At 48.5% G+C, this 22,338-nt stretch overlaps 2 protein-coding genes across 2 annotated transcripts in view; one reads left to right on the top strand and one right to left on the bottom strand.

Moving 5' to 3' along the window:
• RPL10 (ribosomal protein L10) overlaps positions 1 to 5,749 on the top strand; it is a 10,124-nt gene extending 4,375 nt beyond the window's left edge. The window contains exons 4-7 of the mRNA XM_015405572.1: positions 377 to 484; positions 1,613 to 1,751; positions 3,941 to 4,103; positions 5,510 to 5,749. Of these exons, the coding sequence (XP_015261058.1) occupies positions 377 to 484; positions 1,613 to 1,751; positions 3,941 to 4,103; positions 5,510 to 5,665 (566 nt within the window). The 3' untranslated portion in view covers positions 5,666 to 5,749. The remainder of the gene's footprint in view (positions 1 to 376; positions 485 to 1,612; positions 1,752 to 3,940; positions 4,104 to 5,509) is intronic.
• Positions 5,750 to 10,892: 5,143 nt separating this feature from the next.
• Positions 10,893 to 20,809, bottom strand: LOC107105572 (deoxyribonuclease-1-like). Its single transcript, XM_015405569.1, has 6 exons — positions 20,669 to 20,809; positions 19,935 to 20,023; positions 17,668 to 17,754; positions 16,698 to 16,961; positions 12,368 to 12,464; positions 10,893 to 10,967 (listed from the first exon to the last, which is right to left on the bottom strand). Exons 1-6 carry the CDS (start codon positions 20,807 to 20,809, stop codon positions 10,893 to 10,895), a joined length of 753 nt encoding a protein of 250 aa, XP_015261055.1.
• Positions 20,810 to 22,338: the final 1,529 nt, after the last annotated feature.

Raw genomic sequence — 22,338 nt, 5'->3', positions numbered from 1 at the left:
TGCTGAACTCCCACCCCTTCCCCCAAACTCTTCCCTCCCTTGGCTCCACTCCCCAAATCCCCAGGAATTTTCAACACTGCAGTTGGCAACCCGTGAGCCAACAGCAATGGTGTCCTCTACTTTTAGTCACAAGCTCAGCTATCGGTGATGTCCTCGCGTCCTGCGGCAATAGCAGCTGAGCATCCTTCTTAGAGATAATTCAGCAAGCAGTGTAGGTTTTAATCTGCACAGGGCTTGCTGGCAAGAGTCAACAGCAGTGGCACCCTCCTTTCTTTCGGCTGGAGTACCGGAGACACTCCCTCTCTGGCTCAGCCCCTCGCTGTATCCCTGTGTCGTCTGGGAACGACGGCTGATCAAATCCCTCTGCTTCCCCCAGATGCCAAGATCAGGATCTTTGACCTCGGCAGGAAGAAAGCCAAGGTCGATGAGTTCCCGCTCTGTGGGCACATGGTGTCGGATGAATACGAGCAGCTGTCCTCTGAAGGTAAGGAGCCGTAGCTGGTGGGTGGGGGGGCACGCAACCAGCTCTTAACTGCCCCTGCAGTGGTTTGTGTTAAGAACATAAGAGAAGCCAATGTTGGATCAGGCCAGTGGCCCGTCCAGTCCAACACTGTCCAACCCAACACACCTCCAAGCACCAAGAATACAGAGCATCATTGCCCCAGACATAAGAACATAAGAGACGCCAATGTTGGATCAGGCCAGTGGTCCATCCAGTCCAACACTTTGTGTCACACAGTGGCCAAAAATACCAGGTGCCCTCAGGAAGTCCAGCAGTGGGGCCAGGACACTAGAAACCCTCCCACTCTTGCCCCCCAAGCACCAAGGATACAGAGCATCCCTTGCCCCAGACCGAGAGTTCCTATCTATACCTTGTGGCGAAGAGCCACTGATGGATCTCTGCTCCAGATGTTTATCCAATTCCCTTATAAGAACATAAGAGAAGCCAATGTTGGATCACACCAATGGCCCATCTAGTCCAACACTCTGTGTCACACAGTGGCCAAAAATACCAGGTGCCCTCAGGAGGTCCAGCAGTGGGGCCAGGACACTAGAAGCCCTCCCACTGTTGCCCCCCCCCCAAGCACCAAGAAGACAGAGCATCACTGCCCCAGAGATAAGAACATAAGAGAAGCCATGTTGGATCAGGCCAATGGCCCACCCAGTCCAACACTCTGTGTCACACAGTGGCCAAAAATACCAGGTGCCATCAGGAGGTCCACCAGCGGGGCCAGAACTCCAGAAGCCCTCCCACTGTTGCCCCCCCCTCGCACCAAGAATACAAAGCATCCAGACCGAGAGTCCCTATCTATACCTTGTGGCTAATAGCCACCGATGGACCTCTGCTCCAGATGTTTATCCAGTTCCCTCTTGAAGCCGTCCATGCTTGTAGCCGCCGCCCCCTCCTGTGGCAGTGAATTCCATGTGTCAATCACTCTCTGGGTGAAGAAGGGCTTCCTTTTATCTGTTCTAACCCGACTGCTTGGCAATTCCATGGAGTGCCCACGAGTTCTTGTAATTGTGAGAAAGGGAGGAAAGGACTTCTTTCTCTGCCTGCCGTATCCCATGCACAATCTTCCACCCCCGTTCATGCTGCACGTCCATCCCCCAGCGCTCGAGGCCGCCCGCATCTGCGCCAACAAGTACATGGTGAAGAGCTGCGGCAAGGACGGCTTCCACATCCGCGTGCGCCTCCACCCCTTCCACGTCATCCGCATCAACAAGATGTTGTCCTGCGCTGGAGCCGATAGGTGAGCGTGAGTGGTGGGGGGTTGTCGTGGCGAACGCGCAGTCAATTAAGCCGACCAGCCCCTGCAGCCATCGGGGGGTGGTGTGCACTGGCTGCGCACAGCAACTCCCCCTGGTTGTGTATGTGCTCTGTTCTCTGTGCAGAGTACTTTAAGGGACCTCGGGGACATCTTTAGTCCAAAGTCCTTGGAGGGGGTGCGTCTCTGGTCCTAGCAAATTGTCTACAACAGGGTTCCCCCAGTGTTTTCGAGCCTGCGGGCACCTTGGGAGTTCTGACGCAGGGTGGTGGCCACAACCACAAAATGGCTGCCATGGGGAACCAACCACGCAAGAAGAATCCCCGGTGCAGAGAAGAGGGGTAATTTAAAGAAACACACTTGGAATGGGGAGAGAGAGAATAAAGCCATCATAGAATGTTAGAGTTGGAAGGGACCTTGCAGGTCATCTAGTCCAACCCCCTGCACTCTGCAGGAGCAGAGCCGAAAGACAGCCCTACAACATACCCGAAAGGTGGTCGTCCAGCCGCCGCTTGAAAAGGTCCACTGAAGGAGCATCCACCACCTCCCAACATAGAATCGTTGGAAGGGTCCATACAGACCGTCTAGTCCAGCCTCTTCTTTGAAAGCTGGAATTCCAAAAACAGCATCCGTGACAAAAAAAAAGTCAATAAAGATAAGTTGCAAAAACGGTTACTGTAGGAATTTCTGTAGAAAATTTTCTTCTGTTATAGCTCACACGCTAACGAATGCTGCTATCCGAGCGTGTAGCAATCCCAATTCTTATTAATTACTACTTATCAACTTTTGAAGGAAACATTCCATGGTGACTCTCTAATAACAGAACCCAAGGTCTTCACAATGTGTTATTTTCTACAGAAATTACAACAGTAAACATTTTTGAGACTTACCCCTCCCCACAACAGACACCCTGGGAGGTGGGTGGGGCTGAGAGAACTCTGACACAAACTGCTCTTTTTCAAGGACAGCTGTGCCAGAGCTTGTGACTGACCCAAGGTCACATCAGCAGGTGCAAGTGGAGGAGTGGGGAATCAAACCCGGTTCTCCCAGATTAGAGTCCGCGCACCTAGCCACTACACCAAACGTCCAGCGGCGGAGCATCCACCACCATCCAACATAGAATCATTGGAAGGGTCCATACAGACCATCTAGTCCAGCCTCTTCTTTGAAAGCTGGAATTCCAAAAACAACATCCATGACAAAAAAAAAAAAGAAGTCAATAAAGATAAGTTGCAAAAACGCTTAAAGTAGGAATTTCTGTAGAAAACTTTCTTCTATTATAGCCTACACGCTAACGAATGCTTCGCAATGAACAATTCGTTCCACAATATCTGCTTTATCCAAGCGTGTAGCAATCCCAATTCTTATCAATTACTACTTATCAACTGTTGAAGGAAACATTCCATGTTGACTCTCTAATATCAGAACCCAAGGTCTTCACAATGTCTTATTTTCTACAGAAATTACTACAGTAAACATTTTTGAAACTTATTTTTATTGACTCTTCGTTATTTTTGTCACGGGTGTTGTTTTTGGAATTCCACTTCCTCCCATGATTTTTCATTTTTGGCTTCTTCTTGAAAGCTGTCAGTGAAGGAGAGCTCACCACCCCCCTGGGCAGCTGATTCCACCTTTGAACCACTCTGACTTGTGAAAAAGTGTTTCCTAATATCCAGCCGATACCTTTCTGCATGTAATTTAAACCCGTTGCTTCGGGTCCTATCCTCTGCTGCCAAGTGGAACAGCTCCTTGCCCTCCTGCAAATGGCAGCCTTTCAAATATTTAGAGAGCAACCATGTCCCCCCTCAATCTACTCTTCTCCAGACTTAACATTTCCAGGGCCCTCAGCCTTTCCTCGTAGGGCTCGGCCTCCAGACCCCTGATCATCCTCGTTGCTCTCTTCTGTCTCGATTATACTCGCATCCTTTTTGAAGGGAGGCCTCCAGAACTGCATGCATCTTGGGCAGCTGTAGCAGTCTTACTTCATACCGTACAGCCAGTCAGATCTCCAGTGCCTAATCGGAAGCTGTGCTGGGCCAGAGGGCCCATCTGTTCCCAGCTACTGTCTTTTAAAAAAAATTGGTGGACGCCAGGAAAGATTTTGGCGTGCACCCCACTGGAGATCCCAGGTCTACGAAGATCGCACTAAAACACGCACTCGGTTTCTCCGGCAGGCTCCAGACCGGAATGCGGGGGGCCTTTGGCAAGCCTCAGGGCACCGTGGCCCGCGTGCACATCGGCCAGGTCATCATGTCCATCCGCACCAAGGTGCAGAACAAAGAGCACGTCATCGAGGCACTGCGCAGGGCCAAGTTCAAGTTCCCCGGCCGCCAAAAGGTAACGCGTCTCGGCAAAGGGTGCTAACAAACAGCACCGTCTCTGTGTGACTGTAAAAGCAGGGTGCCTCCGAAGGCAGGGTGGGCATGGAACAATGATTAAAGTTCACACGGGCCCTGTCCGCATATTCGCAGTTAACCCACGTTCATCTGTTTACGAGAGAGAGCCGTGTCTCATAGAATCAGAAGGGGCCATACAGGTCATCTATTTATTTATTTGACTCATATCCCACCCTCTCTGCAAAGCAGTCTCAGGGCGGCTTACAAAGACTGTATAAAACAACTAAAGCAAGAAAATTCATAAAATCACAACAGTATAATCGTAAACATTACAAGGTATAAAGCGCTAGTACAGCTAATATTATAGGAGCTGCGGTGGCTCAGGTGGGTTAAGATGCTGAACTGCAGGCTGTGGAAGGTCGGTAGTTCAGCAGTTAGAGACCCGAGTGCGCCGCATGACGGAGTGAGCTCCCATCTCTAGTTCCAGCTCCTGCCAACCTAGCAGTTCAAAAGCAAGAAATGGCAAGTAGATAAATAGGTACCACTTCGGTGGGAAGGTCACAGCGTTCCGTGCGCCTCGGTGTTTAGTCATGCCGGCCATATGACCATGGAAATGTCTTCAGACAGCGCTGGCTCTTCGGCTTTGAAACGGAGAATTGTTTTGTTTTTTAGGCCACATCTGGTAATTCCTGTAGACATTCACCTCTGTGACTTAGTTTTTTGTGGAGTAAATAATTGTAGTTGGGTTTTTTTATCAGGGCATATTGTGATTTTGGCTTGCAGTGTGACTTGTGGACAGGGCTACAATATGTCCTGTGATTATTATCTTTTTTGCTGTCGTAGCCAAGGTGCTTCAGGCAGAACTTTTCTGCAGATTTTCTCTCCCCGTAGACAGAAACGGGTATGTGGTCTCTGAGCTCACTGCAGACGCTACAGTAACAGCTGTATAACTATTGTGGGCGTGGAGGTCTACTCCAGAGGTTGCCATATTGTGCGGCTCCCGGCTGGGGAAGTGAAAGGGAGGGATACTTTTTCTCCCTTCCTTCCCCCTCCCTCCCATTTATTTGCTTTCTCTGTTTCTCTCTCTCTCCACCTCTTTCATTCTTTCTTTCCACCTCTCTCTTTTTCTCTCTCAGACAAATAAATGTCATTAGCAAGCAAATAAATGTAATTGGACAGATAAATATCATCTGTTTTTACCCCTTTTTATTTTTGGCAGTCTCGGTTAATGTTCATAAAAAGCAAAGCTGCATATTTTAAAATAAAAACGTGATATTTGTTCATGTCTTGAGGCTCTCAAACAGCTGATGTTTATTCTGTGTGGCTCTTCAGCTGAGCAAGTTTGGCCACCCCCTGCTCTAGCCCTCGTCGCCGAGGCTGATCTCTTTCTCCCGTTGTCTCCTCCAGATCCACATCTCCAAGAAATGGGGCTTCACCAAATTCAATGCCGACGAGTTCGAGGACATGGTGGCCGAGAAGCGCCTCATTCCGGACGGGTGTGGAGTAAAGTACATCCCCAACAAGGGCCCCCTGGACAAGTGGCGTGCGCTGCATGCAGCATGAGAAGAGGGGGCGATGCACCCCTCAGGCCCACCTGCCCAGCTGTTGCCTTGAAGGATGTTTAATAAAAAAGGAATACTTCTGGTATCTCTTTTTCGGTGTGCTTGATGAAGCTGGGGGCCTCAAAGGCTCACGTCCCTCTTCTTCCAGACAAAATGGTGAAGATGTTTGTTCTCTCTTTATAAATGCGCAACCGTCGTTCCGATTCACTTCTCACAGAAGTGATTCTCTCAATCTCTTCTTGGGGTGACTCCCACAAAAAGGGTTAGGCTTGCAGGGCAAAGTAATTCCACAGAAGGTCCCCTTCTGCCTTGGAGCGTAAACATAAGAGAAGCCGTGTTGGATCAGGCCAATGGCCCCTCCAGTCCAACACTCTGTCTCACACAGTGGCCAAAACCCAGGGGACATCAGGAGGTCCACCAGTGGGGCCAGACCTCTAGAAGCCCTCCCACTCTTGCCCCCCGAGCCCCAAGGATACAGAACATCACTGCCCCAGACATAAGAACATAAGAGAAGCCATGTTGGATCAGGCCAACAGCCCACGCAGTCCAACACACTGTGTCGCCCGGGAGCCATCAGGAGGTCCACCAGCAGGGCCAGAACTTAAGAAGCTCTCTGACTCTTGCCCCCAAAGCACCAAGGATACAGAGCATCACTGCGCCAGACATAAGAACATAAGAGAAGCCATGTTGGATCAGGCCAACAGCCCACGCAGTCCAACACACTGTGTCGCCCGGGAGCCATCAGGAGGTCCACCAGCAGGGCCAGAACTTAAGAAGCTCTCTGACTCTTGCCCCCAAAGCACCAAGGATACAGAGCATCACTGCCCCAGACATAAGAACATAAGAGAAGACATGTTGGATCAGGCCAATGGCCCCTCGAGTCCAACACTCTGTCTCACACAGTGGCCAAAACCCAGGGGACATCAGGAGGTCCACCAGTGGGGCCAGAACTCCAGAAGCCCTCCCACTGTGGCCTCCCAAGCACCAAGAAGGCAGAGTATCACTGCCCCAGATATAAGAACATAAGAGAAGCCATGTTGGATCAGGCCAGTGGCCCATCCAGTCCAACACTCTGTGTCACACAGTGGCCAAAACCCAGTCAGGAGGTTCCCCAGCAGGGCCAGAACTCCAGAAGCCCTCCCACTGTGGTCCCCCAAGCACCAAGAGTACAGAGCAGACACTGTGTCCCATCTACACCTGGCTAATAGCCACAGACCTATGATCTGTATGTTCATCCAATCCCCTCTTGAAGCTATCTATGCTTGTAGCTGCCACCACTTTCCTGTGGCAGTGAATTCCACGTGCTAATTACTCTGGGTGAAGAAGAACTTCCATTTATCTGTTCTAAACCTACTGCTCATTAATTTCATGGAGTGCCCACAAGTTCTTGGGAGAAAGGGACTTCTAGTGGTTTTCAGCTTGTTTGTCATTCAATAAGTAACTTTGGACAAAGCAGCTTGTGTCCTAGGGCCTATTTCTACTGATCTGCCCACTACAGACACCCAGGTATCTGAAGAAGTGAGCAGTGACTCACGAAAACTCCTTACCTTGCCACAAATTTTGTTACTCTATAAGGTGCTACGGGACTCTTGCTCTTTTCTACTGGTGCCTAATGAACATTGTGGTGTCCTTCCTTATAGGGGAAACGGTTTTACCTTTAAACACTGTGTGTGTATATAAACTTGGTAGTTTTCTGCTGTCACCAAGAATTGAAATTCCAGTTCTCTCTCTTTTGGTAGTATGACCTAGGGTCTGGGCACTTCAGAGGACTATGTGGCCCTGAGGAAGTACTATACTGATTTCTGGGATAAGTTTAAACAAAAATTGATTTATTTAATGAAGAAGAAATTGGTTTCTGGTTATTTTGAACAATTGTCGAAGAAAGGAACTTGTAAATATAACTGGCAAAGCTTGGTGCTACAGTCTCTCAAACTCCATTCTGACATGCTTATACATTCAGTATAATCTCTCATCTATATAGATATATATCGCCACACAGGCTAGTCTCTTTGTTTTATTCACTCAGAATAGGATCAACTCTCTTAGTCACACAGACTAAACTCTTGGTTTTATTCACTCAGGAATAGACTCCAAATCTTATAATCACACAGACTATGCTCACTCTTCAAACTTCACACACAGAATCCTTCATAACTTCAAAACTCTCCCATCCTTGTCTTTCTTATATCACCGAATCTCCTCATACCCACACACACACAGAATCCCCTCAGACACCCCTCCTCTCACAGTCAGCAGCCAATCAAATTACACTTGTCACCCTGTATCACTCTTCTCATATCACTGCCGTCAAACTAAACATTTAAAGGAACACACACATCAAAACATGGAATCATTAAAAACATGCTTGCAAAAAGTTCAAATAACTTTTTGGCAATGCTCCCTCTGAGCTGTGGAGTCTGGTGAGCAAAAATTCTACTTTGTGAGCTACTGGCATTAAAGTTATGAGCGAGCAACTTGGCTGCTGCATAAATTAGTTTGCTCTGGAGCCCTCCTCCCTGAGCGAAGACATAAATGTGTGAGCCGGAGGCTAAAAAAACTGTGAGCTAGCTCACACTAACTCAGCTTAGAGGGAACACTGCTTGTTGGTGCATTTCCCCCCATAAGGGCTGAGAAGTCGTCTTATTATGACACTGAAAGACGCCTGAGGTTCTTGGGGAAATGGGACTGCATCCCAGACCATTTTCTTCACGTGCTCTGCTGCCTGGCAGAATTTTGAAATACACACCTGGATGGCCGTGGACTGGTCAGGTTTCTTCACTGCCTGTTAGTCCAGGCAGTCAAGCCACACCTAGGCAAAGCTGCATGTGCAGTGTGGTGCACGCTAGAGGAACATTACCACAATGGGTGTCCTCCGTTTGCCCAAAATGATGTCTGCCACAGTTCAGCAACATGCTGTGGTCCACCGTGTGACCGCCCCCCCCACCGTCTGGGAGTAGGAAGCAGACAGCCTACAATCCCCACAATGCTTGGGGATGGTTTTTAGCCAATCAGAGTACAGGGATTCGAGGCCTCAGTGAGGGGGACAGGCTGGGCTGGGGGCGGGGGGGGGGGGCAAGACGCCCACTGGCTGGTCTGGGGGCGGGGGGGGGGAAAGATCCCCCACTTGGCTCAGCGTAAGTGTTAGGCAGGAGGCCTGGGAAGAAGGCTGTAGGCCTGAAGTAGTCACGAGTCAGGTTTTACTTTGCCTTTGAAACCCTGTTATACCTTATTAAAGCTCCTTGCCTTATTTTGCCTTGCCCCTAGTATTGTTCTTAATAAACCATTGTTAAGTATTCTCTGCCTCGGTCAGCATGCTCACGTTCCTCGGCTGCGAAAGCAGCAATTTGAAGGGGCCTGGGAAGGTACCCTGGGACTTCTCACGGGACCGAAGTCCAGGGTGGTGGCAGCAGAAGGCGGCGGCCACCTGGGGTCATTTTTTTTTAACAGATAATTTTTATTCTTTTTCCTAAAGTGCAAAGATTTATGAGGTAAGCATGAGCATAGTCAGCTCTCAATGGCTTCATACATTTCGTACAGTTTGTCGGTATTCTACAGTTTGAAAATTACCATAGATGCAGAGTGTTTATTGTGAGAGCCAGTTTGGTATAGTGGTTAAGTGTGTGGACTCTAATCTGGGAGAACTGGGTTGGGTTCCCCACTCCACTTGCACCTGGCTGGATGACCATGGGCAAGCCGTAGTTCTGACAAGAGCTGTTCTTCAAAAAGAGCAGTTTCTGTCAAGCGCTCTCTCAGCCCCACCTGCCTCACAGGGTGTCTGTGGTGGGGAGGGGGAGGGAAAGGAGTTTGTAAGCCGCTCTGAGACTCCTTCGGGGAGTGAAGGGCGGGGTATACATCCAATCTCTTCTTCTTCTAAACAACAAAGATTTACAAGGTAAGCATGAGCCTAGTCAGCTCTCAAATGGCTTCATACATTTCATACAGTTTGTCGGTATTATACAGTTTGAAAATTACCATAGATGCAGAGTGTTTATTACATCAGGTACTGTTTCTTTGGTAGATAGATGTACTAGTATGGGGTACCATATACATACAATGTCGTTCTGATCGCCTCTAGATAGATTTTGTTTCAGAGTATCTGAGATTTTCTCCGTTCTATAAAGGTTCCATCGCTTTTTGTACCAGAGGTTTACATTTAGCCTACTCGTGGATTTCCACGTGGCTGCTAATGTGGTTTTGGCTGCAAATAGTAATAGAGAGATTCTTTTCCTTCGTGTATTAGATAGAGCATTTTCCTCTCTGAGATTTAAAACCAGAGCTTCCGGGGATTTGTCTATCTTGATTTTGGTTATGATCGTTATTTCTTCTATTGTTTTGTCCCAGAAGGATGCTACCTCCAGGCAATCGTACCAGCAGTGTATGTAACTGCCTATTTCCTTACACCCCCTCCAGCAAAGTGGGCTTGAATTATTTGCAAGGTATATTTGTTGAGGTCATGATGACCCCTGGGGTCATGACACTTCCTAACGCAGGAGACAGCGGAGAGGTTGATGTATCGATTGTTTTTCTTAAAAACACTGATTAAGCAGCCTTTCTTCCTTAGGGGAGCTGGAGGCAGCTTACAAACACAGCTGAAACGCATAAAATGGAAAACGTTAAAGCAGGGCTTTTTTTGTAGAAAAAGCCCAGCAGGAACTCATTAGCATATTAGGCCACACCCCTGACAGCACAGCTCATTGGCATCCAGCCACACCCACCTTTTGCTTCTTATTCTGTTTACCTTGTTTGTTGTCAAAACCCAGGGCCTTTTTTTGTAGCAGGAACTCCTTTGCATGTTAGGCTACACACCCCTAATGTAGCCAATCCTAGTGAGTTTCTGCTGTTGGGTGTGGCCTATTATGCTAATGCGTTCCTGCTGGGCGTGGCCAACTTGGGAGCCAGCCGGAACTTCATTCCTGTGCGTTCCTGCCCAAAAATAGCCCTGCGTTAAAGACATAAGAACCCCTAATTTAAAATCACAACTCAAGACTGCTAGTAAACTTTAACCAAATGCAGTCCCAAATAAAACCATCTTGAGCTGCCTTCGAATGATTGACAGTGAAGGGAGCCAGGCACATTGTTCCATAATCGTGTGGGGCTGCCTCTGAGAAGGCCCTTTTCTCACGTACCCACCAGATGAGCTTCATTGAGTGACGGGACAAATCGGGTTGTCTTAGCTCCTTCTCCACTCTTGCTTTGCATTCAGAGAACTTGGAAGGATGGTTGAAGACTCAGAGCTCGCGCTGGGCCTTTGGCGCTAGCTTTAGATTCACCTCCACAGGGTAGTGGTCACTGATTTCTAGGGCCTGCAGACCAGAAAAGAGAGGTTGTTGGCAATCCAGATCTCACTGCGTCAGGCCCGTAGCTATGGTGGGGCTTTGGGAGGCTCTGCCCTCTTTCTTAAAGGCACAGCCCCACAAGAATTTCTCCTGTTAATGCTTTTTTTCAACCATTTTTAAACATTTTTTTAAAGGCATGCGCTCCTTTAAGCAGAGTGGGGTGCCATCGTTGACTAATTCCCACACTGAGCAAGGGGGTTGGAGTAGGTGACCTCTAGGATCCCTTCTAACTCTATATCAAGAAACCAGTCTCCTTTAAGAGAGTTTTTCTGCCTAAGTGTCAGTTTTCTTGACTCTAGAAGTCATCACCCCCACCTGCCCGCTTGTTCTCAGAATTGTGACTTAGGCTGGCAGTAGTGATTAACTTGCAGCAGCTGAGGACTGTCATCTCAAGTGGTTGACAGCTTGCAGTTTAGAGTTCTGTCCTGGGAACAACTTTCTGTTGGCTGAATGGCTTTTCTTTCTACACTGAGTAGTTTTTCAGCCCCACCAGGGGGAAAAATTGCCCCACGAGCCACAAGATCCTGGCTACGGGCCCGCGCTGCGTGCATGCCAGCAGTTCCTGCAGATTACGGATGCCAGCCTCCAGGTGGAACCTGGGAATCCCCTGGAATTCCAGCTCATCTCCAGACTACAGAGATCAGTCTCCCCTGGAGAAAATGGCTGCTTTGGAAGTTGGCCTGAATGGCACTGGACCAGGAGTCCTCAACCTTTCTGAGCCTGAGAACGCATCTGGGGATTCTGACACGGCCTAGTGAGTGCAGCAACAAAATGGCTGCCACGGCCAATGTTCCCTCTAAGCTCTGCATTCTTGTGAGCAAAAATTCTACTCTGTGAGCTACTGGCATTAAAGTTGTGAGTTAGCGATTTGGCTACTGCATAAATTAGTCTGCTCTGGAGCCCTCCTTCCTGAGCGAGGACAAAAATGTGTGAGCCAGAGGCTAAAAAACTGTGAGCTAGCTCACACTAACTCAGCTTAGAGGGAACACTGGCCACGGCTTAACTTTAGTAGCGCAGTGTAGCTCTTTGGGCTGGGGTGGCCGCTGCCACCAAAGCAACATTTTTTAAAAAGCTGCCAATCAAATCTCCAACAGCCAATCAGATGCCTTGCCGGGCCTAAGCCCTACTTGGCCCCACCTGCTTCCTAAAAACGCTTGGTGGGTGCCATGGCGCCCACGGGCACCATGTTGGGGACACCTGCTCTAGTGCAACATTACAGCATATTGAATAAGGTCCTTCCCCTCCCCTCCCCTCCCCAAACCTACCCTCCCTAGTCTCCACCCCCCCCCAAATCTCCAGGACTTTCTCCACAGAGCTGGCAACCCTCGATGCTGCATTTATTTAGGAGGGTGACCGAGCCAACTCACCTCTTCTTCAGAGAGTCCGAGCGCGTGCGTGAAATTGAAGGGCTTGGCCGACCTGGCCACAACGGCCCCGAGGAGCTCGTCTCCGTGGACGATGATCCTAACAGTGAACACAGAAGAGGGGTAAGTTCTTCACCCAAAGAGTCATTTGCACGTGGGATTCACTGCCACAGGAAGTGGTGGAGGCTACCCACACAGACAGCTTCAAGAGGGGATTGGATAAACCTATGGAGCAGAGAGCCATCAGTAGCTCTTAGCCACAAGGTATAGATGAAGCACTCTGTCTGGGGCAGTGACACTCTGTATTCTTGGTGCTGGGGGGGGCAGAATTGGGAGGACTTCAGGAGTTCTGGCCCCACTGGTGGACCTCATGATGGCCCCCTGGGTTTTGGCCACTGTGCGACACAGAGTGTTGGACTAGAGGAGCCACTAGCCTGATCCAACACTGGCTTCCCTTATGTACTCTTATATTCCTCAGTTTGCAGTGATGGGATCTGTTTTTGGGCCTTAGCATGGAGGCTAAGGGGAACTGATCTTTGTAGTCTAGAGATGAGCTGGAATTCTGGGGGATCCCCAGGTCCCACCTGGAAGCTGGCATCCCTGAACCTCAGTGGGGCACAAGGCCACAGAGTCCCCCCTCCAAAGCAGCCATTTTCTCCAGGGGAAACTGATCTCTGTAGTCTGGAGATGAGCTGGAATTCCGGGGGATCCCCAGGCCCCACCTGGAGGCTGGCATCCCTGGACCTCAGTGGGGCACAAGGCCACAGAGTCCACCCTCCAAAGCAGCCGATCTCTGCTGTCTGGAGAGGAGCTGGAACTCCGCCTGGAGGCTGGCATCCCTCAAACTCCCACACCCACGATGCCAGACAGGCTGGCCCATTTGTGTTAGGGAAAGTAATCTTTGGGTCAGGCTTCTTTCTCTTCCTTTGGCTGCAACCTGAACGTGAACTGGATCTCGAATCACTGGAAATATCGCGCTACTGTGATTGAGCAAAACTCCGCTCCATTAACCGAATATCCCCATTGATGCCCTGCGGGAAGCTTCGTATAGTGGATGGTGAAGGAATTAAAAGAGCTTTTATAAAGTACTATGGAAATCTATTTCGAAAGAAATTGATAGACAAAGAGAAAATAAGAAAGTACTTAGATAAAACAAAGATGCCAAGGATTTCAGAGGATATCAAAGTGATGTTAAATAGTCCCATTACAAAAGAAGAGATTTACAAAGCGATTCAGGAGGCGAAATTGGGGAAGGCTCCGGGACCAGACGGCTTTACAGTAAAGTTTTACAAGAAATTTAAAGAGGAGTTGGTACCGACTTTCGAACTTCTGACAAATGAAATTAGAAAATCAAAAACAATACCGGATTCATGGAAAGAAGCAACAATCTCTCTTATTCCCAAAGAAGCACAAGACTTGATAAATGTGAAAAATTATAGACCAATTTCGCTATTGAACAATGATTATAAACTATTTGCGAAAATCATATTGGAGAGACTGAAGTTATATTTAAAGGATGCCATTGAAGAAGAACAGGCTGGCTTTTTACCAAACAGGCAGATAAAAGATTTTCAAGTGGAGGCTGGGTGACCATCTTTCGGGTATGTTGTCGGGCTCTCTTTCGGCTATGCTCCTGTAGACTGCAGGGGGTTGGACTAGATGACCTGCAAGGTCCCTTCCAACTCTAACATTCTATGATTCCATATGCTGTTAGCTGCCCCAAGTCCTCTTGTTTGGGGGAGAGGGAATCTCTCCTTATATATAATTGAATAGTGGGTGCCAAAGTTCTAATTCTAAAATGCACTCCCTTAGTGTATGGCTGATGGCACTGCTCCTCAGCATATATCGCCACCAATCAGAAGGCAAAGCCCGGGTCCTGCCCACACCACAACTGCTGCGACAACCTGGTCTTTTGCATATGGAAGCTGATTGGACTTCACTCCATTCCACACCTCAAAATCCCCCCCCCGCAAGGCAGTTGGAGTGTCAGTTGCATATGGAACCTGCTGTATTCTGGTGGTGTGCAGGTCCCATGTTCATGTTTTAAAAGCAGACTGACACTGTTTGCCCAAAGCCAGAGCACTCTCTCAGAGCATCTTTCTAGATCCCGTTGTATTTATTTCCACAACGGGCCTTATTTCTAGTTGGTAATAAATACGGAAGTGACAGAGCATTTTAAAGTACAAAAAGGGACGAGACAAGGATGCCCGTTATCTCTGTTATTTATATGGATACTGGAAGTACTGCTGGGACAGATCAGAGAAGATAAAGAAATTAAGGGACTAACCAACAAAGGATTTTCTTATAAGTATAGAGCCTTTGCAGATGATGTGATGTTTATGGTAGAAGATCCTGTACTGAGGTTACCATTGCTTCTGGAGAGGATAAAAGACTTTGGAGACTTAGCAGGGTTTTATGTAAACAAAACTAAATCCAAGGTGATGTGTAAAAATATGAAGAATGGAAAGCAGGAGGAACTGCAGAGGATGTTACAGTGTGAAGTTGTCAAAAAGACTAAATATTTAGGTATTGACTTGACAATGAAGAATATAGATCTTTTAAAGAACAATTATGATAAACTTTGGTCTAAAATCCAGCAGGATATACAAAAATGGAATGCCTTAAATTTGTCGCTTTTGGGGAGAATTTCAGTGGTAAAAATGAATATTTTACCATGTTTGATGTTTTTATTCCAGACAATCCCAATAGTGAGAGATGTAAAAATACTGAATGCCTGGCAGAAAGAAATTTCAAAATTTGTTTGGGCAGGAAGGAAACCAAGGATTAAGATGAAAATATTATGCGATGCGAAGGAAAGAGGTGGACTTCAATTACCAAATTAAAGATTGTATCATGAAGCGGTTTGTTTAACTTGGCTGCAACAATGGATTACACTGGATAACAGAAAACTGTTGGCGTTAGAAGGTCATGACTGTAAGTTTGGTTGGCACGCGTACTTATGGTATGGGAAAATGAAAATGGATAGTTTTTTTAAGCACCATTATATAAGAAGAACATTATTTGATACTTGGACTAAATACAGAAGGTACTTTTCAGACGAGAGACCACTTTGGACAGTACCGGCAGAGGTACTTAAACTGCATTCGTTTCATAAAGGAGAAGATTGGTTGCAATATAGAGACATTTTGAAACCTGTGGGTAAGATGTTTGAAATGAAAGCGGTAGAGGATATGGACTTTAAGTATGATTGGTTGCAGTATAGACAGATTTATGACTTGTTTAAAACAGATAAAAGAGTTTATGGGTTTAGGAAAAAGAATAATGAAATTGAAAACGTTTGGGTTGAGGGAGGGAAAAAGTTGATATCTAAGATGTATAAGATACTGTTATTATGGTATACGGAAGATGAGACAGTTAAAGAGCAAATGATAAAATGGGCAGTGAATATGAACAAAGAAATTGATATGGAAACCTGGGAATTTCTATGGAAAAATGCTATGAAAATATCAACGTGTAATAGTTTAAAAGAAAACTGCTATAAAATGATGTATAGATGGTATATGACACCGAAAAAGATTGCAAATATGAATAGTAATATGTCAAACAAACGTTGGAAATGTAAAAAAGTAGAAGGGTCTTTTTATCATATGTGGTGGGGGGGGCGGCTTCGTCGCGTCCCCCGCCACGGGACTCGAACGCTGGTCTCGTTCCGGCCATTCCAGCCCCGCCGCATCTCCCGCCCGTCGCTCAATGCATTAAATCCTTTCTCCGCCTCTCCTTTCCTTCTCCCCAGTAGCTGTTTTCCCTATAACATTCCTCGATCCTCCGTTATCTCCCCTTTCGATCTTCCCGTAGCTTCCCCAAATTCACGGGGGATGACGTGGGTGTAAAGACAGCTGGAGGGGAAGGGAAGTCCTTCTGTGTGACGGAGGGGCAGATCCGACATGCGGCACAGCATCAGGAACGTCTGCACTGAAGGTTTGCTTGGGACAAATCTGTTCCGGGACTTGCTGCCGTTGCCGCGGCCCATAGCCTCCCCATTCTTCTCCTGGCGGAACCGGCGTCATTCTGCTTCCTAACGTAATGTGGTGTACATATCTCTCAGGTTTTGGTCCCCCCCCCCCCCCCCCCCTTTTTGTTTTGCTGGGTAGTGAAGGGCGGGGTATAAATCCAAACTCCTCCTCCTCCTCCTCTTCTTCTCCCCCCCTCCCGAGGTCCCCCCCGAAAAAAATAAATCTCCATGTATTTCCCAACCCAGAGCTGGCAACCCAGCCAATATTGTCATTGGCCCTCCTCCCTGGTGTTTTTATTGAATTATTTTATCATTTTAAATACTGCTTTCAGTTGTTCAAATATTTTTATGGTCGCCAACCTGGGGACCCTGATTGGGTGGGAAAGTGGCATAAAATCCCGAATCACGGCCTCTTTTCCCACGCTTCCTCTGTCTCCTAGCGAGATGGAGACAGGAGGCTCTGGGAGGGCGATTTCCCGGGTCCCTGTTGTGGTGGGAAACTGAGTCACACCTGTGTTGGGAGAATGGAAGCGGGCGGCGAAAGGGCCCCTGGCGAAGGCCTCAAACGGACCGGAATCCTCTTCCCCAAACTGGCACCAGTCGGTAACGGAGACCACATCCATCCTGTCAAGGAGAAACAAGGGCAGTAGAAGGAAGGCCGGGGAAGTTGAAATTGATAAGAATTAATGATTGCTACACACTCAGACGAAGCAATCCTCGTGAAACGGGTTTTTCTTTGCGCAAAGTCCGTTGCGCGTGAGCGATAACAGAAGAGAGTTTACAACAGAATCACAACTATTGCAGTAAACTATTTTGCACATATACCTTTATTGACCCTTTGTTATTTTTGTTACGGGTGTTGTGTTTGGATTTCCAGTCTCCAGGTTGTAGCTGGAGACCCCCCTCTGTTGATCTCCAGGTGACAGAGATCAGTTCCCCTGGGGAAAATGGCTGCTGTGGAGGGTGGACTCTGTGGCATTATAGCCCATCGAAGTCCCTCCCCAGACCCCGCCCTCCTCGGCCTCCACCCCAAACTCTCCAGGTGTTTCCCAGCCCGCCTCTGGTAGCCCTGAGAGAGAGCCCTGATGTGGTGGGGGTCAAGGCTCCCTCTAAGCTGTGGAGTCCTGTGAGCAAAAATTCTACTTGGTGAGCTCCTGGCATTAAAGCTGTGAGCGAGCCAGTTGGCTCCTGCATCAATAAGTTGGCTCCTGAGCCATCCTTCCTGAGCAAAGAAAAAAAAATGTGTGAGCCGGAGGCTAAAAAACTGTGAGCTAGCTCACACTAACTCAGCTTAGAGGGAACACTGGTGGGGGTTCCTGACTCACGTTACCGATAGACGAAGACATTCTGCTCCTTGTAGCTGCCACGCCCCAGTCTCTTGCTCTCCAGGCAGCTGTAGTGATGGGAAGGATCATACCTGCTGGCCAGAAGAGAGAGCCCGTGATGCCTCTTCGCCCGCCCTGTCCTCTGGTTGCCTGGGAGGATGGCCAGCAGGCCACTCCCAAAAGAACATTCTCTGCATATATACTTTTTGTTAGCATTCTCCCAAGTTCTTATCTAGAAGCCTGGCTTGTCCTTCTCGGCCACTGGATGCCAGGCGCAAGATATGGCTCGGCTTCGCCCAGGGTTTAGATATGTAGCTTTGACTGATGAAGGAAGTGGTGGCAGCCACCAGCACGGACGGCTTCAAGAGGGGGCTGGATAGACATCTGGAGCAGAGGTCCATCAGTGGCTCTGAGCCACAAGGGATAGATAGGAACTCTCAGTCTGGGGCAAGGGATGCTCTGTCTTCTTGGTGCTTGGGGGGGGCAACAGTGGGAGGGCTTCTGGAGTTCTGGCCCCACTGGTGGACCTCCTGAGGGCACCTGGGATTTGGGCATTGTGTGACACAGAGTGTTGGACTGGATGGGCCATTGGCCTGATCCAACATGTCTTATCTTATGTTCTTATGTCTGGGGCAGTGATGCTCTGTATTCTTGGCGCTTGGTTTAGAATCACAGTTTGTAGGGGAAAACCAACATTGGCTAATCTGTGCGTCTCCATGTATACATCACAGGATTTTCCATGCAAGAAGAGGAGAGCAAGGTGGGAAGTTCCGGTCACCACACCTCAAAAAGGAGATTGTAGCATTGGAGAAAGTACAGAAAAGGGCAACTAGAATGATAAAAGGGTTGGAACACTTTCCCTGTGAGGAAAGGTTAAAGCGCTGGGGGCTCTTTAGCTTGACAACATGGCTTCTCTTACGTTCTTATGCCTGGGGCAGTGATGCTCTGTATTTTTGGTGCTGGGGGGGCAACAGGAGGAGGGCTCCTGGAGTTCTGGCCCCACTGGTGGACCTCCTGATGGCCCCTGGCTTTTGGCCACTGCATGACACAGAGTGTTGGACTGGATGGGCCATTGGTCTAATCCAACATGGCCTCTCTTACGTTCTTATATGCTTGACTTGTAGCCAGCAATTAGGATATAAAATGTTTAGTTTTAGCTATGTATCTGGTCTTGGGTTTGGCTAGTTTCGCTGTGTGTTTGAGGCCCGGCGGATGAAAGTTAGCCTGCTACTGCTGTAAGTTCTGATCATTTCTTAAAATCTCCTTGTATGCAAACCTGGATCTTGCTGATAATTTTTGTGGGATTGCTGCAAACCTCGGAGCTTCTGGCCAGGGCTGCAAACTGGTGGCAGCTGCTGCCAAAGCCACATTAGGTTGAAGGGGGGTGTAGAGGTGGTAGCGGGAAGTTCAGTGAAAATGTCAATTCAAGAGTGCGGACCTCTGAGGAAGGTAGTCCAATCCAAAGCCTTTTGTTGGCATATAAAAAAAACAGCAACAACTGCTTAGCCAATCAGAACCCTTAATGGAAAAAGCCCCACCTGGCCCCGCCCACCATGTTTGGGACCTCTGCACTAGATTTGGTCTACACAGGCATCAGAGGGAGATGGAAGAATAGACTGTAACACTTCAGAGTAAATAAATAAAGAATGTCAAACGCACACACACAGTTTTGGTTGTTCCTCAGCCCGCTCCTTGGTGCGCTAGCTTTCTGCTTGCAAGGGGAGCATCCTATATGCAGAGGTCATTTTGGGGGGATTGCGAGGTAAAAGTCTGCTCTAGGGATTATTAGGAAAGGGATGGAAAAGAAGAAGTTGTGTGTTCTAATAGATCCAGCACGTCGCCTCACGGGAATACTCTAGTTTTCTGATTACCGTGTCTCAAGGTGTTGTAGAAGAGGTCAGCTGAGATTATTTAAAAACATCTTTCTTGTGCAGAAAGGCCAAACATATCTTGGGGGGCACGATAAGAGGATCATAAAACTGAGGGGTGGGGAAGGTGGAGCGATTTTTTTTCTCCCCCTTTGGTAAGACTTGAACTTGATGGCCAGTGAAGTTGATGGGCAGCGCATTCAGATCAACAATAATATAATAATATAATATTTCAATTTATTAATCGTTATGCTAATGAGTTCCCCTAGCTCTTTTTCTACGAAACGACCCCTGCCTATATGTGATACGTCACACCAGCAAGCCTGAAGTGCTACCGTCAGCTCAACCCCTTCATTCTGCTGCTGTTGCAGACCCTGGAAAGGCATAGAATTACCTGCTGTTACCTGTTCAGTTCCTGCAGGAGTATCCGAATCGCTGAGCCTTTAGCGTCGCGGACCTCTTGCACGGCTGAGATATCGCAGCGAGAAAGGATCTGGCAGTGGGAGAGCAGTAGACAGGTCAAAGCTGGCCGCCAGGTCCAAACTTCGTGCCACGTTCCTCCGCTGTTGAGAAGTTCTGGGTGTTGTGTTCCCGTGGAGCGAGCATGGTGGTGGTGGAAAGCACCGTCAAGTCGCAGCCGAGTTATGGTGACACATAGGGTTTTCAAGGCAAGAGACTTCAGAGGTGGGTTGCCTTTGCCTGCCTCTGCGTAGCAACCCTGGACTTCCTCGTTGGTCTCCCACCCCCGTACTAACCAGGGCCGACCCTGCTTTTGCCGTTTCCTCTGGGGACAACTGAGCTCTGTAGCCTGGCAGTTGTAGTCCTGGGAGAACAGTAGCCGCTTGAGGGTCCGGCAACCCCACCTCCCTGTGAACCAGACACAGACTCACCTAGGGTCCCCTGGCCACGGGTGGGGGATTGGGGTGGGGGCGGGGTTGCCAAATCCAGGTTGGGAAACTCCTGTAAATGGGGGGGAGCCCCGGGAGGACAGAGACCTCGGGGGGGGGAGTACAATGCCACCGAGCCCCCCCTCCAAAGCATCCATTGTCTCCAGGGAAACCAATCTCTGTAGCCTGGAGATGAGCTGTCATTCCAGAGCTGTCATCCCCACCTGGAGGCTTAGCATCCCTCGACTCACCTGGACCAGGGCTCCCATGACCTTCCGGTTTGCAGCTTTCGCCTTCCCAAAGCTGCGGATGTTGAAAGCGCAGATTTTGAAGGTGGAGGCCGCGAGCTGCGCCCCCAGCAGGATCAGCAGAAAGGCGAAGGCTCTTCCCATAGCCCCGATGCACCCTATGCTTCCTGGATCAGGAGGCGAACGCCGGCCAGAGGGCTTTCCTGCAGCATCAGCAGCCGGGCAGGGCAGGGCAGGGGCTTTTGTGCCGGCCGCTCGTGGAGAAAGTGCTGGGCTGGAGTGGCCTGGTCGCGGACAATGAGGGGAATGGACCCGCAGCAGCCCCATCCCCACCCACCCTTTCTTTCTATTGCTTTTCTAGAGCCAGCCGTAAAAGACCTTTCAAAGTAGGGCCCACTTGCTACAAAGGCAGCGTCAGGATTTTTCTGCAAGGGCCCCTTTGACACGAATTGCCTGCGGATCGAACGAAAGCACCCCTGACCTACCGAATGACTGTTGGAAGTGTCCAAAAAAATGTCGGTTTCTTTTTTCATATGCAAGACGGAGCTCTTCCGCCAGGCTTTTGAATAGGAGCCGCCACTGCCACTATTCCGTCGCCGCTGTACTGTTACACCATTTACCCCTATTGTGCGGGGTATGCGTCGCCTGGTGGAAGCGGGCAGAACATCATCACTGGAGTCCTCGCCAGGGCTATTTTTGTCCCGCCCGAACCCCTAGGGGGCCTCTGAGCGGCTTACACAATTATTTGGTTTTTTTGTAGCAGGAACTCCTTTGCATGTTAGGCCACACACCCCTAATGTAGCCAATCCTAATGAGTTTCTGCTGTTGGGTGTGGCCTGTTATGCTAATGAGTTCCTGCTGGGCGTGGCCAACTCAGGAGTCAGCCGAAACTCCGTTCCTGTGCGTTCCTGCCCAAAAATAGCCCTGGATCTATATATAGGATAACATCAGAGCACCTTAAACATTGTTTATGGGATTTTATTGTGGTTGTTTAACGCTGTTTTATTGTATTTTATCTATTTAGTTCTGGCACTAGCCATATGTTAGCCACCCTGAGCCGTTAGGAAAGATGGGATATAAATCCAAAATAAATAAAATATGTGGTGGACGTGTGACAGAGTTAAAAAACATTGGTCTTGGATTCATGAATTGTTATGAAGAATGTTAAAATGTACTATACCTTATATACCAGAATTGTTTTTATTGGATATATTACCAGAAAATTATTAAAAAGCAAGATTCTTATCTTATTATATATGTAGTGATGGCTGCAAGCAGGGCTATTTTAGGGCAGGAACACACAGGAACGGAGTTCCAGCTGGCTTCTGAGTTGGCCATGCCCAGCAGGAGCTCATTAGCATAATAGGCCACACCCAACAGCAGAAACTCATTGGAATTGGCTACATCAGGGGTGTGTGGCCTAACATGCAAAGGAGTTCCTGCTACAAAAAGAGCCCTAGCACCGTTTTGACAACAAACAAGGTAAACAGAATAAGAAGCAAAAGGTGGGTGTGGCTGGATGACCACACTTCTGGTAAAATGGGGGTATGGCCTAATATGCTAATCAGCTGTACTATCAGGGGTGTGGCCTAATATGCTAATGAGTTCCTGCTGGGCTTTTTCTACAAAAAAAGCCCTGGCTGCAAGAATATTATATGCCAAATATTGGAGAA

The sequence above is a fragment of the Gekko japonicus genome, unplaced genomic scaffold (genome assembly GCF_001447785.1).
Source record: "Gekko japonicus isolate JY-2015 unplaced genomic scaffold, Gekko_japonicus_V1.1 scaffold2795, whole genome shotgun sequence".
NCBI classification, from domain to species: Eukaryota; Metazoa; Chordata; class Lepidosauria; order Squamata; family Gekkonidae; genus Gekko; species Gekko japonicus.
This window is presented reverse-complemented; position numbering and strand designations above follow the sequence as displayed.

Coding starts and splice junctions, on each gene's coding strand:
- LOC107105572 (XM_015405569.1), bottom strand. CDS start 20,809: ATGGGAAGAGCCTTCGCCTTTCTGCTGATCCTGCTGGGGGCGCAGCTC. Junction 17,755..19,934: donor CTCCTGCAGGAACTGAACAG/GTAACAGCAGGT, acceptor TCTGGCCAGCAG/GTATGATCCTTCCCATCACT. Junction 10,968..12,367: donor TCGGACTCTCTGAAGAAGAG/GTGAGTTGGCTC, acceptor TCTGGTCTGCAG/GCCCTAGAAATCAGTGACCA.